We start from the raw sequence: 17,095 nt of genomic DNA, 5'->3' as shown, positions 1-17,095 counted from the left end.
AGTACAGTTGGATTCAACTGGACAGGAAAAACATTTACTTTTTATGGAAGATCCATGGAGAAAACAGGGAGCTTTCAGTTTAAATCTCATGCTCCAAATCTAACTAAAGCATGCAAAATTTCTGAAAGAGCACTTCTTGTTGGATATGAATGGGTCATAGAGCAAGATTGAACAGGTGTACAATGACCAACTCATTACTTTTGAAGAAAGTAATTTCATAATTCCGTGAATATATTTAATAGAATTCTTGGTAGACCATCCTAATTTGTTTCAGTGATGCCTAAAATTAACCTTTTCCCTGGGCATATAACAGTGTAGCTTAATTCAAAAGAAAAGTACCCAATTTTCTTGAAATAGCTGGATGTATATTTTTAATTTGCTGCTGTTGCTTTCAGTGCGTTTATGTATATGTTGCCTTTTGATGTACATTAATTGGAAAATATAAAGTGATGGGGAATATATAAAGTCCATTTATTATTCATGAATTTTTAGTGCATATTTACATGGCATCTTTAATTTCTGATAATTTTATTTTTTTCTGTGGTCTCTCAAAAGTAGAGCTTCTTGATGGGGCCAGTATCTAAATATTATCAATCCCTGCATATACAGTCAATTCATATTTGTCCATTTGGTTATAATATTCCAAATGGACAAATTAGTGGTGTTCGTGTGTATATAAACCATACTATACACATATTCCAATTTTAAAAAGGCCATTCATCAGTACAATTAAATGGAGTTCAGAAAACAGAAACATTCAATGAAATGCATTCTGGTTATATTTTATTGTTTTTTAGGTTGGTTTTGATGTGACAAAGGAAGCTGCAAAAAATTGTTTTTTGAAAACTGGCCTAACACCAGAAGATGTGGACGTGATTGAACTTCATGACTGTTTCTCTTCTAATGAATTAATTACATATGAAGCTCTGGGACTCTGTCCTGAAGGTATTCCTTCAACATTAGAACTACTAAACAACTTGGTCATAGCCAGCACACAATTAAGTGCACCTTTCCCTTTGTTTAACTCTTTAAAATTGATCTCTGGATGCAAGATGATTGCTAGAAAGTTCTCTCTCTCTGACGTCTTTCTATCATCACACAGATAAAAAAAAGCACAGAGCAACAGAGTTGGAAGGGACCTTGGAGGTCTTATAGTCCAACCACCTGCTTAGGCAGAAAAACCTATACCATTTCAGAAAAATGGTTGTCTGATCTATTTTTAAAAACTTCCTGTGTTGGAGCATTCACAACCTCTGGAGGCAATGATTAATTGTTTTAAAGTGACCTCCTTTTTGTTAGCACTGCCTTTGAAGACAGTACTAACCTTTAAGATTTCGAAGGAATAGGTTTAATGAATAGGAGACTATCACTGTCCTCCAAGTCTAGCAGTCCTTGTTTAACAACCACAGTTGGGATCAGTCACTCAATCGGTAAGCAAAGGGTCATTAAGTGAAACCATAACTGTGCTTATAATCTTGCTTCAGTTTTCTTTTGCTTGATGGAAAGATTGCAAATGCAGATTGGTAGTAGTTACTTTTTCATCACTATTGTAATGGCAAATGGTCACTGTATGAGGCAGTTAGTAAATAAGAACTACCTATATAGTATGCTGTTGTAAGGATATGAGTTTGGTTGTGGAAGTGCTGTCTGAAATTTGGCTGAAATCAGATAATGAGCATTGAGTAGAGACCATGAAAAAGATTTGAAAATAATGCCTATCCTTCATGGAAATGAATTAAGAATATTTTACACATATTAACTATTTATTTAATACTGTCTTGTACATCCGTTGAAGAGTGGTCTTAGAAAAGCTGTATAATATTTTTGAATGGGAAATGTAGCAATATAAGTTATTGCTTGATGGGTGGTGGTTAAGGCCCTGACCTGGAAACCAGGAGATTAAATTCTAGTCTCACTTTAGGCATAAAAGCCAGTTGGGTAACTCTGGGCCAGTCACACTCTCTCAACCCAACTCACCCCACAGGGTTGTTGTTGCAAGGAAAATAAGAAGAGGAAGAAGTATTAGACATGTTTGCTGCCTTGAATTATTTATAAAGTAATAAAGGCAGGATAAAAAATGTAATAAATAAATATAGCTAGAGCATAAAGACTTCATTCCTATGAACTTAAGGATATAGAAATACAGCTATTGTTGTGCTGTCCCTATTAAATGAATTACCATTCTGCACTATTAATGTCAAGTTTATGTCAGAGATTTCAGGAATTTTATGTAGAAGTGAGGCTATCATATGCAATAATAATTTCCTTTTTTTAAAGGAGGAGCTGGTGAGCTGATTGACAGAGGAGACACAACATATGGTGGAAAATGGGTTATAAATCCCAGTGGTGGTTTGATTTCAAAAGGACACCCACTGGGTGCTACAGGTAATTCAGTTGTATATAAGGCTTTTAAGTATATTTATGGAGGAAATATTGTCCCAAGCTATCTTCATGCCTTCACTTTTTTTAGTATGAAGGTAGTTCTTTATGTAGAAAAAACTAATACATACAACTAATACTTATTACAAATATACTGGTTTAAGATGAATTTGGTTTCAAGCCTATGCATGGATAGATAAATATTTATAATCTCTAAATGGAGCGGTGTTGGTTAATATTTTTGTTAGAACTATTACGTTAAAGATTATGATAACTTTTCTAAGACTAAATTTCCCTTGGGTGAATCTCATATCCTTTCATGGCATATTTTCTTAGCAACAATAGGAAAGTGTTTCAGAATGTGTTTTAATTTCTCAATGTAATCTCTAACCTGTGTATGTCATCCAAGTACAGCCAGTATGTACCATACTTACCTTGTCAAAAAAATTGGCGAGATCTATTCATTTTCTCCCCAAATAAGCCTTTCCTTTGTGTGTATTCATATTTGCTCAACTGCTTGTGAATTTGAACTTAGCTATTGATTTTAGGAGGCTTGCACCCAGGACAGATTGTATTTATACTTGTATTCAAATATTGTTGCTCCCTTGATGATGTGCCTCTCTGGGCTCTTTTCCTCTTTGTCTTTATTTAAAATCATCCATGAACTGTCTAGGACTGTTATTCATAATTGGTAAAATGGAACAATTTGCTTAGCAATAGCACTTAGATTTATATAACGCTTTACACCCCTCTCTAAGCTGCTTGCAGAGTCAGCATATTGCCCCCAACAATCTGGGTCCTCATTTTACCCACCTTGGAAGGATGGAAGGCTGAGTCAACCTTGAGCCTGGTGAGATTCGATCTGCCAAATTGCAGTCAGTAGAAATAGCCTGCAGTACTGCACTCTAACCACTGCGCCACCGGGCTCATAGTTCAATTTATTGTTCTTGACTATTGTGTTCCTCAGCATATTTATTATGTTCTTCAGCTAAAAGACAACTTTAATCTGGCTGTTGAGAGTTCAAATATTAAAGGTGCAGAAACAGAAAATGCTGCCCTAATGCTGAAAGCTAATTTTTAATCTATTGCTCTGTGCAAATATGCTGACATTCTCTTTGATTTCAGGAGTGTAATTGCTCTTTGAACAAGGTGATGAAATCTTTTTATTTGAGCTTACATCAGCTTTTCAGTTTTTTCAGAATTATTGCTCTCTACCTATCTGCTGGCAGCATTCCAGAGAGGGCCATTCAGAAGAAAGAGGGAAGCTACACTTGCCCTTTGCTTCTAGTTTGCATAGCAGGGAAATGCATTGCCGTATTAGGGAAAATGTTTGTCAAGTCTTGCATAACTTAGAGCAGTGTTTCTTAACTGGGGGAATTCTGGGAGTTGAAGTCCACATATCTTAATGTTGCCAAGGTTGAGAAGCCTTACAGGAAGACAGATTCTATTTAAATGTTAGGCGGTGAAATCTATAGGAGAACCAATTCTTTGGGAAGTGATGAATTCCCCACACTGGATGACTTCTTGCAGAGGTTGGAGAGCTGTGTCCAGAATGCTATAGGTTGGCCATTGGCCATAGAGAAGCTAGCTTTGGTGTTTTGAATGAACCTTCCCAATTTTGTGATCTTATTAGGAAAATATACAGGTAGTTTTTGTTGTCAATTTAATAAGACACTTTTAAAGATAAACATAAGCGGGATTACTTAGACCTAATTGGTTTTAATGTGTATTTTAACTAACTGTGGAAATGAGTTTGCATGGTTTTAAAAAAACATCTTTAGCTCACTCCATGGCATGCAGGCAGGTCATAACATGCATGCATTTAGATTAAACTAATACCTGCTTGCTTGCTTCTTTGTTTACAGATAGTTCATTTAATGGTGGTTCAAAGTTACAATAGTCTCAGAAAAAGTGATTTATGTCCAGTTCTTGAAGTTAGGATTATTTTACCACCCCACCATTATGTAAATTAGGGAATTTAGCAACTGGCTCACATTTATGGTGATTGCAGCATCTTGGCAGTCACATGATCACAATTTGTGACCTTCCCAGCTGGCTTCCAACAAGCAAAGTCAATTGGATTTGTGTAATGACTGCATGCTTCACTTAATAACAATGTGATTGGCTTAACAACTATGGTAAAAATGGTAAAATTAAATCTCATATAATGGCTGGCTTAACAACTATCACTTAGTGTGCAAAATTCTAGTCTCAGTTATGTTTGTAACCTATACTGCTTTTGGCCCTTCACAAAATATATATGTCGGCTGTTGTGAAGTAGGCTCACATTTTTATCACAAGAACAATATAGTAGAACTTAAGAATCCATCACCCTGGGAAACTGTAACTATTTTATACAGTTCCTACACTTGGATTTTTATTTTTTAGTTGTTTGTCGGCCACCTCATCACAAGGTGAATCTTTATAGCAAAAAAGTAATGTTCATAGTTGTGGTTGTGGTGCAATTTTTTTTTAATCAGAAGGCTTCATCTTGGATTTCAAACACGCCTCATTCCTTTCAAGTTGGGTGTGCATGAGTTTTTGCAATACAGCTTGATCTACAGGCTCTGTGTTTGATGCATTAGGTCTGGCTCAGTGTGCTGAACTTTGCTGGCAGCTAAGAGGAGAAGCCGGAAAGAGGCAGGTTCCCGGTGCAAAGCTAGCTTTGCAGCATAATTTTGGCCTTGGTAGTGCGGTTGTAGTCTCTCTCTACAGAATGGGCTTTCCAGAAGCTGCACGGTGAGTCTTTCTTTGATGCATTCATTTCCTCCCCTGTGCAATATTCGTCCTTGCCGCTGTAGGAATTTCAGCGACTTCGTTTCTGCTTTGAACCTTAAAGTGCCTGCTGTAAATAACCTGATTAAACTGCTCATTGTAAATCAGATTAATCTACCTGCTGTAAATGACATATTTTACTATTATTTCCCACTCTAATTCTTGCATAATTAAAGTGGGCCATCCTTCTTGCAACAGGAAAATTATGGGATAATAGGTGTAAGTTCTTGGCTCAAAATCCTTTCTTTGGAAGAGGAACTTCTTTTTGTCAGATGCTAGAAGCTTTATTTATTTTGCTCATGGATCAAAGAGTTCTATCTTAATTATGTTTTCCAAATATACTTCCATTTTTTTCTTTTAAAAAAGCTTTTAAAAACTGTAAAGTTAAAAGAATATACAGAACAAGTTTTAAATTGCCTAGAAAAGGTGAGGGCCAATTTTGTACCATAATACTGTAAGGTGAATTAAGATTGGTCATGTATTGATCACCTATGGATTATTCTTTTAGGCAACAGTTAGGAGTATCCAAATCATTTTATAAGGTTATGATAAAGAGCAAGGAAATTTAGATTGCAAAAAACTTATTTAGGCAGTTAACTAATTATTTCCTGGGTCCTGTCCTTACTTATACATTGATTTTCTCCATTTTCTCACATACGTGAGAGAGAACTATTTGCATGCTTTAATAGTTTTTCTATGGTTGGCAGCGCACATTTCTTTGTATAAATAATGGTTTGTTCATTTGTCAGATTTATCTCCTATATTCCCAAGTCCACAATATTTTTTTCACACTATAATGTTGCAAAACTGGACCAAGAGAGAGAATGCTTGATCAAAATTATCCATTTTATATGAGCATAGCCTTGAACCAGGATCATTTGTAACTATTAGATCAAGTACCAGTTCAGTACACAAAGCAGATGTCCGTAAAGGTCTTTCCAGTTAATAAGTAGCTTTAGTGTAATGTGCATAAAATTCTTTACAAAGAGCAGATTATGATGAACTAGAGGAAAACATGCATGGGGGCTTTAGATTTAGAAAAGACTACTTAGATTCCCAGTATGAAAAACCTAATGGAAATAGTTGGCAGTTTTAAACCAGCCTGGATTTCTTATAATAAGATGGCAACGAAAGAATTTCGTTTAAGTTTTGCTCTGACCCATTTTACACTAAACCAAATCAGGCTCAGGATTTTGTATTTTTATATTCCACTACTCTCTTTCTCAGGATTATTATCTTTTCTAGAAAATAATAGCTTTAGATTAGAAGTTAATTGAACTAGTAATAACTCAAGTTTATATTCTTTCTCAAGGTGAATTCATTTTTTTTTCACATTGCTGTGTTAAGTAATTATCTTGCTCAACTGGAAAATGAAGCATTTCAGCTTTTAAATCGCACACCCCCAGGGGCTTAAGATAGATTGCATCTTTTATATCTTTACCCTGTTTTATCTTTACAGTAATATGTGGAGGAGGTTACTCTGATTTTGCTTATGGCAATTTTGGGAGGGTAGAAGTAAAATTGGGTTCAAACAGAAAGTTTCCCTAATACTTTTCAAAGAATGTGCAGATTTTACCTACATTGTGAATGTGTGTTTCTGCTGGACATATGCGTGTAGCAAAATTATATTGCTAAAATCTTGCCTGATCAGTTAGCAAGGATTTGGAACATTAGGATAGGTATTGAATAATTACAGAAAAGATAAGCTTGTTTCATCATTTCCATTTTACACTTTCATAACTATTGTTCACAGCTGATTGCCAGGAGATGTTTTCACTAATTTAGCTATAGCAATTATTAATATAAAATTTTGCCTTTTTCGCATGTTAAACATTGTTTCTACCTACGTGCACCTCTTAATTCTGATTAGATTTTTTCCCCCTTCAGATTACCCTGTATTTCTATTTAAAAGACATATTTAAATATTTCTCTCCCTCTTCCTTCCCTTGTAGAGGCTGTTTGATTTTGGCTTAGTGCATTTGAGGAATTATGCTTTGTAAACCACTATTATGGCTTAATATGTGTGATACATGCAAACTATAATTAGATTGTATGGAAAATTGCTTGTTGGAATCTGCTTATTTCATTGATACTGTTATTTTTTTCCCATTTCAGGAATCGGAATATCCAGGCCATTCCCACTAGAGCAATGGTTGATGGATTTAAATCAGCACTTGTATTCAAAGAAATTGAAAAGAAACTTCAAGAGGTTTGTACAGTAAATATGCTTATAAAATACATTGCCAAAGACTAATTTATGTACCGGCACAGAAATATTTGAAGTACACAAATTATTATTTTATTTGAATATGGCTGGTCTGCCAAAATGAAGTCTTTTTAATTATCAGATTAATTTTCCTTGTAATGAGTTTTTTTTACTTACAAAATAAAGAAAAAATAGGTCAGAATTAAGAGACAGAACAGTGTAATCATTTTTGTCTTTGTCTTAATAGTAGCTATAATGAATTTCTGAAATACAAATTGCACTTTGTAAAAAAATTAAAAATTGATCATTTACATGGAATTGTGTGCCTTTGTACTATTAATATATCTTTGTTGAGTAACCTTGGAACTAGAAAAACCTGATCATGTTTTGGTGGTAATATTAATCGTATAATGGGAAGTTGAATTAAGAGTGCCACTTTGTACTGGAGATAGGGAGCAATATGCTTGAATGCATATTGGGGGGAGGGGAGACATTTTTTCCTAACATGTAGCAAATGTTCACAGTAAACCTAAGTTTCTGGGTTTGCCTTGCCTGCCTGCAATTGCTTCAGCTTTTTTCTAGGCAGAGAATGAAATCTAGGACAGGGCAGGATTCAACTTGGCAAAATAATTAGCTATCATGTTATAGATTGTGGAGATAAGTATTTAGTATCTCAGATAATTATGTCCATATACACTTGGCATTGTAACCTGAAACAATTCACTCAAAATGAAGCCACTTCAAGTTTCATGGGTATACTACCTTGACACTGGTTATGGTTGAGGATACTTACTCTCCTTAAAGAGCATTTTTTTCAGGTAAGAGTGCTTGTGCAGTATTAAAGAAAGAGCTGCAGTTCAAAAACTTCCATTCTTTCATACAAACTGCAAGAGCCCTAGAGTTTATGTTATTGCAACCAACAAATCAGACCCTACTGCTCAACATGCCAGTTTAAGCATCTCCAACTTTTTCTTCCAGAAAAGATGACCTCATGATCTCCCTTGGAAGTCAATTCCATTGTGAGACTATTCTTTCTGTTAGCAAGGTTTTTCTCAACATTCAACTGCAATATTTTTTTTTCTGTAACTAAAATCATTGGTCCATGTATTCAACTCTGTGATAACTAAGAAGTGGAAATGAACTTCTATGTGCCCATTCTTCTCAATTCTTCACTAAAATAATTCTCACATATTGTCCTTCAGCTGCCTATGATTAAGGCTAAATACACCTCTCAACCAGAGGTAGTATTCAGCAGGTTCTGACCAGTTCTGGAGAACTGGTAGTGGAAATTTTGAGTAGTTCGGAGAACCCCATCTATTCTCTCCCTCCTGAGTCCCAGCTGATGGGTGGGGGGAAGAATGGGGATTTTGCAGTAACCTTCCCCTGGATTGGGGAGGGAATGCAGATTTTATAGTATCCTTCCCCTGCCATTCCCACAAAGGCATGCCACGCCCACCAAGACATGACCACAGAACCAGTAGTAAAAAAATTTGAATCCCACCACTGCACTCAACGTGTTCTCATGGGATTTAATTTCTAGACTGCTAATCTTTCTTATTGCTTTTCATTGCCCAAATATCAGTATTGAATCCTTTTTAAATTGTGATAGGAAGATCTGAGTACAATTCTCAGTGGGGCACCTGATCTCTATAAATTGGAGTGTAACTATTCCGTCTGCCTTTTGGCAGCCGCAAAGTTGCTGAAAGATACTCAGTTTGGGATTATAATTCTATTTTTTCACATGTATCATTCATATCTAGTTCATCTTCTGCTTGTGTATTGTATTTAATTTGTTTGGATTAAAAAACTTTGTAACTACTAAAATTAATTTTGTTATTTTTACCCAACTTCTCTAAACTGTCAAGGTCATTTTTAATTTTGTTTCTGTTTTCTCCACTATTCGTTATCTTGTCCTGTTTAGTGTCAGCAAATTTAAGTTCTTCATTTTTTCCATGTTGTAGTTGTTTGCGATAGTCATTTTAATACCTTTAAAAAAAATATTCTCATCCACCTTGGACTACTTCTAAAGTAGTGGTCCCAACCTTTTGGATACTGGGGGCTGGTTCCGCAGACCAGAGGGGGCGTGGTTTCACAGCTACCTGCATCCCACGATGGGGCTTCACTTGTTTGTACGGCCCAGTTTCTGGCATGCCACAAACCGGGTGTGTTCCAAAGACAGGGGATTGGAGATCCCCGTTCTAACGAAATAAAACTATCACTACCATTGGCAGTAGGTATGCTAAACCTTAGCAACAACTCCATTATGTTCTTGATCTGTAATCTAAAAAGATATGATATTTTATGAACAGAGGGTCTGGAAAGTCTACATTCGTTCTGTTCTTATTAGGAAGTCAGTTATTATTAGAATTCTGTTCTTTGTCTTCCTCAGGTAGTAATTGTGGCCATTATGCTTTTCAAGGCCCCAATTTCTTGTCTTTTGTTCGGTGTGATCTTAGAAACATAGCATGTGGGAGTTATTTCTTCATTTCAGCTGTACTTGATTTTTTCTTTTTTAATCATTCATTTATTGGGTTGACTCCCTCTGACAGCAAATCCTTTAATCCAAGAAATTTTCATCCTCTTAAGTGTTTCCACTTACTCTTGCAAGTCTCTAACTTAAAGTGGTGATATCATATTTGCTAATATTATTTGGATTGCTAACCAGGTGAGATGTGTGTCTCCAATGGCTTTGAAAGCAGGCGCCACCAAAACTGATATAAAACTGTGAGCAGTGTCACCGAAGAACACGGTGACTACACTGTGTTTCCAGACGGGGGTTGTAGAGTTCATAAATGAACTGTAGCGCATCTTCTCCAGCCTCCAAAGATTGCCATATATAATGTTGTTTGGAATCATTCACTCAGATTAATGAGAAATGTCTATAAAGCTTTACCATGTTAAAATATGTCACACCCACCCACTTTAAGATAGCATTTTAATGATTGTAACTTTTACATTACAGGAAGGAGAACAGTATGTCAAGAAAATTGGTGGCATTTTTGCCTTTAAAGTAAAAGATGGTCCTGAGGGGAAAGAAGCTACTTGGGTAGTTGATGTGAAAAATGGTAAAGGCTGTGTGGATAGTGACACTGGTGAGTGGGCGTTTTTTAAAAAAATTCTTAGATTGTTGGATTAAAGGTCTAGCAAATTATATACTGTGGGTGTGGATGAAGTCTAGGAATGGGCATAATTAGAGACTGCATTATTACATCTGCAAGTAAATGATTGTGATGCACTGAAAAGCAGGGTGGATTTGATTTAAATCACTAGTAAAAAGACTTGATTTAAATCAACTTGATTTAAATCATAATTATAAAAGAGCAACTGTCATCTCTGTCCAGCAGCAGCTCCTCTTCTCACCCGCTGTTGAGTCACCGACAGTCCCATTTGCTTTAATGGGACAGCTGGTGATGCAGTGACACAACAAGGTGAAAGACGTGGCATGCAGCAGGTGAGTGGATGCCCACTAACAGGCGCTGCAATGATGGATCTGAAATAATAGGTGCTCTTAAAATGAAAGGACTCATTCTTGCTGGTAGTTAGAATCTTTAATATTATTACTTGCAAACAAAATGAAGGTTTCCTATTTAGCTTGCAGAGCTTGGATTCATTGAATGAATTTACCCAAAATGTAAATATTACAGAATATACAGCCTCATGCTGAGCATGCTAGAAGTAGCCTGCAGTGCTGCATTTAACCACTGCGCCACCTCGGCTATGTTATTTCATGTTGAATAAACTAAATTATGAATGTATCTTAAATAGAAAACTATCTTTAGAAATAGTTTTACTCCAAAAGCATTTTATGAAAATAAATTTGATTAAAAAAAAATCTGATTTAAATAGTAAAAATCTGATTTTTTTAAAATCCAATTTTATCCACCCTGATGAAAAGTAGTATAAGCTATTCATTCTTGACTTGATGCTTTCTTACAAGTTCCAATTTTAAAACACTTGCATCTGAAATATAAGGCAGAAGAAAATGTTTGAAATATTTTAGTTATGTTTCCTTTTTCTCTTCACTTTTGGATACAGCATTGTTGGCTTTTTTGCCTATTAGTTGGCTGTGTTATGAAAAGTGCTGTTGATTATAATGCTGCCAGTTTTCATGCAAAGATCAACTAGGCAGCCAATATTTTTAAATGTAGACCACCAAAATTTTGTTGGTGGTCACCTATCCCTACTAAAAAATTATATTGGCTTATAATTTTGTACGTGATAGAAAGAAAATAATACTAACACATAAGGAGTTACCATATGAGCACATTATATTTGAATTTGATCATATTTAAATTTAATCAATTTTTTATTTTGTTCTGGCCCTGCTTACTTTTTTGAGTACATCTGAAAATTTATATTCCTCAGTTTAAGATTTTTCTTGCTGTGGTTGGTCACCATAATGTTGACTTTTTTATTATATGTCATCAAGTCATTCTTGACTCCTAGCAACCGCATGGATTTTTTCCATGATAATCTCCTAAACTGGTCTTTCAGGTCTTCCAATACAATATATGAATCACTATTTTTTTATCCAAAGTTATTCTATAAATTGAGTAATAAGACCTGGATAATACATAGCCAAGACTCTGTCAATGGTTATTTTTTCACTATAGATAATCCTCGACTTACGACCACAATTGAGGCCAGAATTTTTGTTGCAAAGCAAGGCAGTTGTTAAATAAGTTTTGCCCATTTTATAACCTTCTTTGCCACAATTGTTAAGTGAACTACTGTAGTTGTTAAGTTAGTAAACAAACAATTGTTAAATGAATCTGGCTTTTCCATTGACTTGGCTTGTCAGAAGTTGTCAAAAGGTTTTCACATGACCCCAGGTTACTGCAACCGTCAAAAATATGAACTGGTTGCCAAGCACCTGAATTTTGATCACATGATCATGGGGATATGGCTGTCGTAAGTATGAAAAATGATCATAAGTTACTTTTTTTCAGTGCTGCTGTAACTTCAAATGGTTATTAAGCAAATGGTTGTAAATTGAGGACTACCTGTAACAACTTTTCTGTCATAACCTTATCAGCTATAATTTTGACTTGTCTGCCATCAATATTTGTGAACGTTTGATATCTTACTTTTACCAAGTCACCCATAATTTGAAAGTAGAACATCCCCAAGTACAGAGATCATGTTTTAGGAATTAGTGTCCTGTTCAAATATTCTAATATTTACTAATATTTACTAACTTTTTCTGGCCACTGTAGATAAGAAAGTCGACTGTACAATTGTAATGAGTGATGATGATTTGCTGTCACTGATGACGGGCAAAATAAATCCTCAGACCGTAAGTAAAAAGCAAAATAAATCATACCACTTACAATATCTCTATTACTTTATTGCAGAGGATTAATGAAAACAGCTTGCCCTATTTTCCCCTCTCAATTATTTTAGATTAAATGACAGTTAAATTAATTCTAGATGTTGTCAGTACATGCTTATTTATTTTATTTGCTTTTCACATTTCTGTGAAAAGACTCTAGCTTCGTTCAATTTTGTTTAAATGTGGTCCACAGAGGCTACTTCCATAAATACATTTTGCTTTTTTTTAATAATGAATTTTAGTGATGGTAAAAACTAAAAAAGGAAAGAATTTTTAAAATTCTCTTTAGAATTTTTAATTCTCAGTTATTATTTTAGTTTAGTTATGGTCAAAATAGCTTTTGTATCGAGACATCACTGAAAAATTATTTTGCCTAAAGAAGTAAAAATGTTTTCCTTTTGATAAAATTATTTGCTTCATCTCCTATTTAAATAAATTGATCTGTAGACTGATTTATACACGCTTGAAAAAGTTAATCTTAAAATAAAACCACCTATTTAGCCTCAAATTTTTGCCTTCCAGCCTTGAAAGGCGTGATCTTTGAAGACACTTTATTTAGAATTGAATGAATACATTAACAAGTGAAATGTAATTCTGTTTTTTGTTTAATCTAGGCTTTCTTTCAAGGGAAGTTGAAAATTACTGGGAATATGGGCATGGCAATGAAGCTACAGAATCTACAGCTCCAAGCAGGCAAAGCTAAGCTTTGAGCCACTCTGACTTCAAGATGGAATGAAACTTAGAAAACAAGTTCCTTAAGAACTAGGCTGGAACTAGATGTTGGAAGTAGCATGTTCTCCAAATACATGTATTTGACTTTAGATTTCTTGAAGCATTTAATTGTTTAATTGAAATTTTGACATTGCCTTCCATAAAACCATTACAAAGTTGGTAAAATATTAACATTAAAGTATCCAAGACCATGTGGTATGTAACAGACTGCTGCAAATCTATCTAGAATTACTTTTCAATGTGCAAAATGAGAGATCAGTTGGCCATATTTTTTTGTACAATTTTTAACACTAAGAAGAGCAGTAGGAAAGAAAATGTGGTTTGTTGGCAAAAATGTCTCCACGGTTTCTTTTTTATTCTTTTATACTTGTCATAGACAATTTTAAAAAAAACCCTTGTATTTCGGCTGGAATCTACTGAGCCATTTTAGGCAAGGCCAAGTCAAGGGATTTTTTATCTCCCTTTGGCAGATATATACATATATTTGTATATAAAACCTGCTGACATATCACAAATGGCTATGCACAACCCATTTTTGCCCACAGTTGATTTGGAATTGTCGGGGAAGTATTGAAGAAGTCCAAAGCTCCCACAGTTGAACAGAATTAAGTATACTTTTCTTTGGATGTTACTATCTAAAGCAATTTGCTGCTTCTTTAACTTGCAAGGATTGGATAAGAAGTCAGTTTGTTTGCATTAATGCAGTTAAATAAGACAGCACCAGTTGCAATTAATATCGTAGTGCTTTTCTGCATATTTATAAAGATAAAGGTAAATACTTTTTAAATGCTTAATTGGTTTAATTATGATATACTTAGATAAGGAAACTGGAGATTCTTTAATAAATTCCTTTATAATATGCTATTTTTTTAATCCATTCTGGTTGGAGGTAATGTATTCTGTTCTGCAACTTTCTTAGTAAATTTAAATCAAATCTTCTGTTTGTATTTGTGGTTTCTTCTTTGGTCATATTTTGGTCATTATAATAAATACTCAGAAGTAGTATAACTTAGTCATATTAAGCATGAAAGAAACTGCACAATGAAAAAGGTGGTTTTTCATATTGAAATAAAAATAATGTATTTTTATAGATTAAAATGATTGGTGTTACAATTCATGGAGTATCCACCTTAAAACAAAAACTATAATATAGGCTTTTGAAACAGTAATGAAGAGTCAGGATTAAAAAGTACATCTAAAACCTTTCACACTTTAGATACCTCTATACATTTAATAACATTTCTACCAAAATAATTTTATAGGCTACTCCTTTGACTGGTATAAAATCTTGCTATTTTTCGTTGAATATTTTTATAGTATGCTATGGAGGGCAGTTTTTCCCCAGATTTTTTTGGGGGAGGAGGAGCGGCTGGCTTTGTCTGGATCCTGTGCGTACTCAGATGAGGCTTTGCTTATGCGGCACCGGTCCTATTGGGCCACAGAGAGATGCTGGTCTGAGGATTGGGAGTGGGGACCCCTGCATTAGACTAACATTCATCAACACTAGTCAGCTGATAAGTCATCCTACCTGGAAAAAGAGAAAAGGTAGAATTTAATAATTTTCAGACACAGATTAAGCAAGAATTATTCATATATAGCTAATGTACAATATACATTCTGTAAATATTTAGTATGATGGAATCATGATTTTATGAAATTGTGGATCAAAATCATGGAAGACTAAACATCACATAGGTAGACGCTGAAGTACTTGCCCAAGACCAAAAGTGCTGGAGATTCCTTGTTGACCGATACCCTCCATGATGCTCCCATGGCATCTAATGCTAATGTTAAAATATTTTAATATATTTTCTCATTTTGCTTAAACTTCAAAGTTCACTAAATTGTTTTTTTCTGACCAAAATCTATAGCAAATATGGTTTAAAAATGCATTAAACTGAGATCAGGATAATGATTTCTATTGTTTCTCATTAATCAGTTTTAGGAACACTCTACACACACTACACACACTATGTTCCTGAAACATGCTGTAAATATAACATTTCTTTGTCTCTAAAGTAATTCCACCAATGATACTTAGTATGAAGCTATGGTCAGGATAATGCAGAATCTCTAGGTGGCGCTAACTCACTTTAGATAGTTTTAGCAAAACAGTTACATGCACAAGAGGTTCTTCCTTGAATAACTCAGGAATTTTGCCATTTTTAATTTAAGCAAATTAATTTATGTTTTATTTTTGAACATTGCTGATCCCAGTTATAAATGGTTCAACCACATATCCTTCATTCCAAGTTGGCTTTTACTTAATCATCATTGACCAATGAATCAATTAGGATCATGTTTTGATCCAGGGGTATGGCCCACTATGGGGCCTCGAACCATTTGTAAGCGGGCCACAGAAGTGGTTGGGGAGTGTGTGCATGCGCATCCTCACTTGTGCACTGTATTTGCGCAAGGAGAGAGTGTGCCACCACTCGCGCAAATGGAGCTGCGTGTACATGCTTGCCCACCACTCACATGGAACCATCCCCTTTGAAATGCTAGTTGTACTGCGGGATGAGTTGCTTCTCACCCAATTCATAAATAAATATTATATATATTCTAGTCTTTCCCAATGAAGGAATCCTCCAGACCTCAATTTCCAGAATTCTGAGAATTGACCAATGATCACCTTAACTAAGGAATTCTGGAAGTTAAAACCAACATATCTAGAAGCTGTCTAGATTGCAATACATTATGTATTCTGTTTTGTTTAAAAAACAGAGTCTAAATCAGAGATTTTGGCTTTGTTTCCACATTAGGGGATTTCAAACTGATTCAACAGCATTTTCAGCACTCTTCCATTAAATCAGCTGACGAGAATAGTGATTGGCTTATAGGGATCACAACATGGTCCTGGATGTCAAAGCTGACTGTGAAAACAGGTTGCTTTCAAACTTCCTTGGGGGCCAAGAAGATGGGAAGAAAAAGGTGTCACCGATCATTCAATTCTAACTTAAATTATTAAAATCAATGGTTGGAATTGCTTAGCTACTAAGGTAATTAAGAAACTACAGTATGAGATTGACTTCTTTTTTTATTGAAGGGGAGTAGACACTAGAGAAGGGACAGATACTAAAAGCTCCTAAATACTGTATTCTAGAAGCAGTTCATATTCCAGTGTGCTTCATATTTGAATTATCAGTGATAATAATGTACCACATGTTAATTCAGCATTGGCTAGAACCCTTTTAATAATACCTTTTTTAATATTTCTAATATTTTTGGTTGCAAAGAAAAGTGAAATGGAATCCCAAAACTGGGTGGACATTTTTCACCCCATTTTTTTGCCTATTAGCTTATTTAGTCTTCAAATATAGCTGTGATCTGAGGTAGTTTTATATACCGCAAGCTTATTAGAAGGTTTAATATACCTGATCTTGTTTGTACAATTGGTGATACAGTATATTACACCGTGACTATATAGTGATTTGTCACTGAATTTTGACAGTGGAGGTTTCCAGGAGGCCTAGACGCCACACACATTCTACTCATTTAAACTTTCCAAGTACAATACAAAAACACTTCCAACATAAACTAAACTTAATGTCTAAAAATGTAGGACAATGCAAGGAGGAGTTCTGTACCTAGGAAATCCAATAACTGAGGATTATCTATCCAATCTTAATACAATTTGGCTCCATAAAATGTTTCATATTCCCATCCTCTGC

At 34.9% G+C, this 17,095-nt stretch overlaps 1 protein-coding gene across 1 annotated transcript in view; it reads left to right on the top strand.

The window, feature by feature from the left end:
* Positions 1 to 14,363, top strand: part of SCP2 (sterol carrier protein 2) — a 41,462-nt gene extending 27,099 nt beyond the window's left edge. Inside the window, exons 10-16 of the mRNA XM_032217803.1 lie at positions 798 to 945; positions 2,278 to 2,385; positions 4,965 to 5,118; positions 7,270 to 7,363; positions 10,323 to 10,452; positions 12,577 to 12,656; positions 13,307 to 14,363. Of these exons, the coding sequence (XP_032073694.1) occupies positions 798 to 945; positions 2,278 to 2,385; positions 4,965 to 5,118; positions 7,270 to 7,363; positions 10,323 to 10,452; positions 12,577 to 12,656; positions 13,307 to 13,402 (810 nt within the window). The 3' untranslated portion in view covers positions 13,403 to 14,363. The remainder of the gene's footprint in view (positions 1 to 797; positions 946 to 2,277; positions 2,386 to 4,964; positions 5,119 to 7,269; positions 7,364 to 10,322; positions 10,453 to 12,576; positions 12,657 to 13,306) is intronic.
* The last annotated feature ends 2,732 nt before the right edge of the window (positions 14,364 to 17,095 follow it).

The sequence above is a fragment of the Thamnophis elegans genome, chromosome 5, assembly GCF_009769535.1.
Source record: "Thamnophis elegans isolate rThaEle1 chromosome 5, rThaEle1.pri, whole genome shotgun sequence".
Taxonomy (NCBI): Eukaryota; Metazoa; Chordata; class Lepidosauria; order Squamata; family Colubridae; genus Thamnophis; species Thamnophis elegans.
Note: the sequence above shows the minus strand (reverse complement) of the source record. Positions and strands in the feature narration are given on the sequence as shown.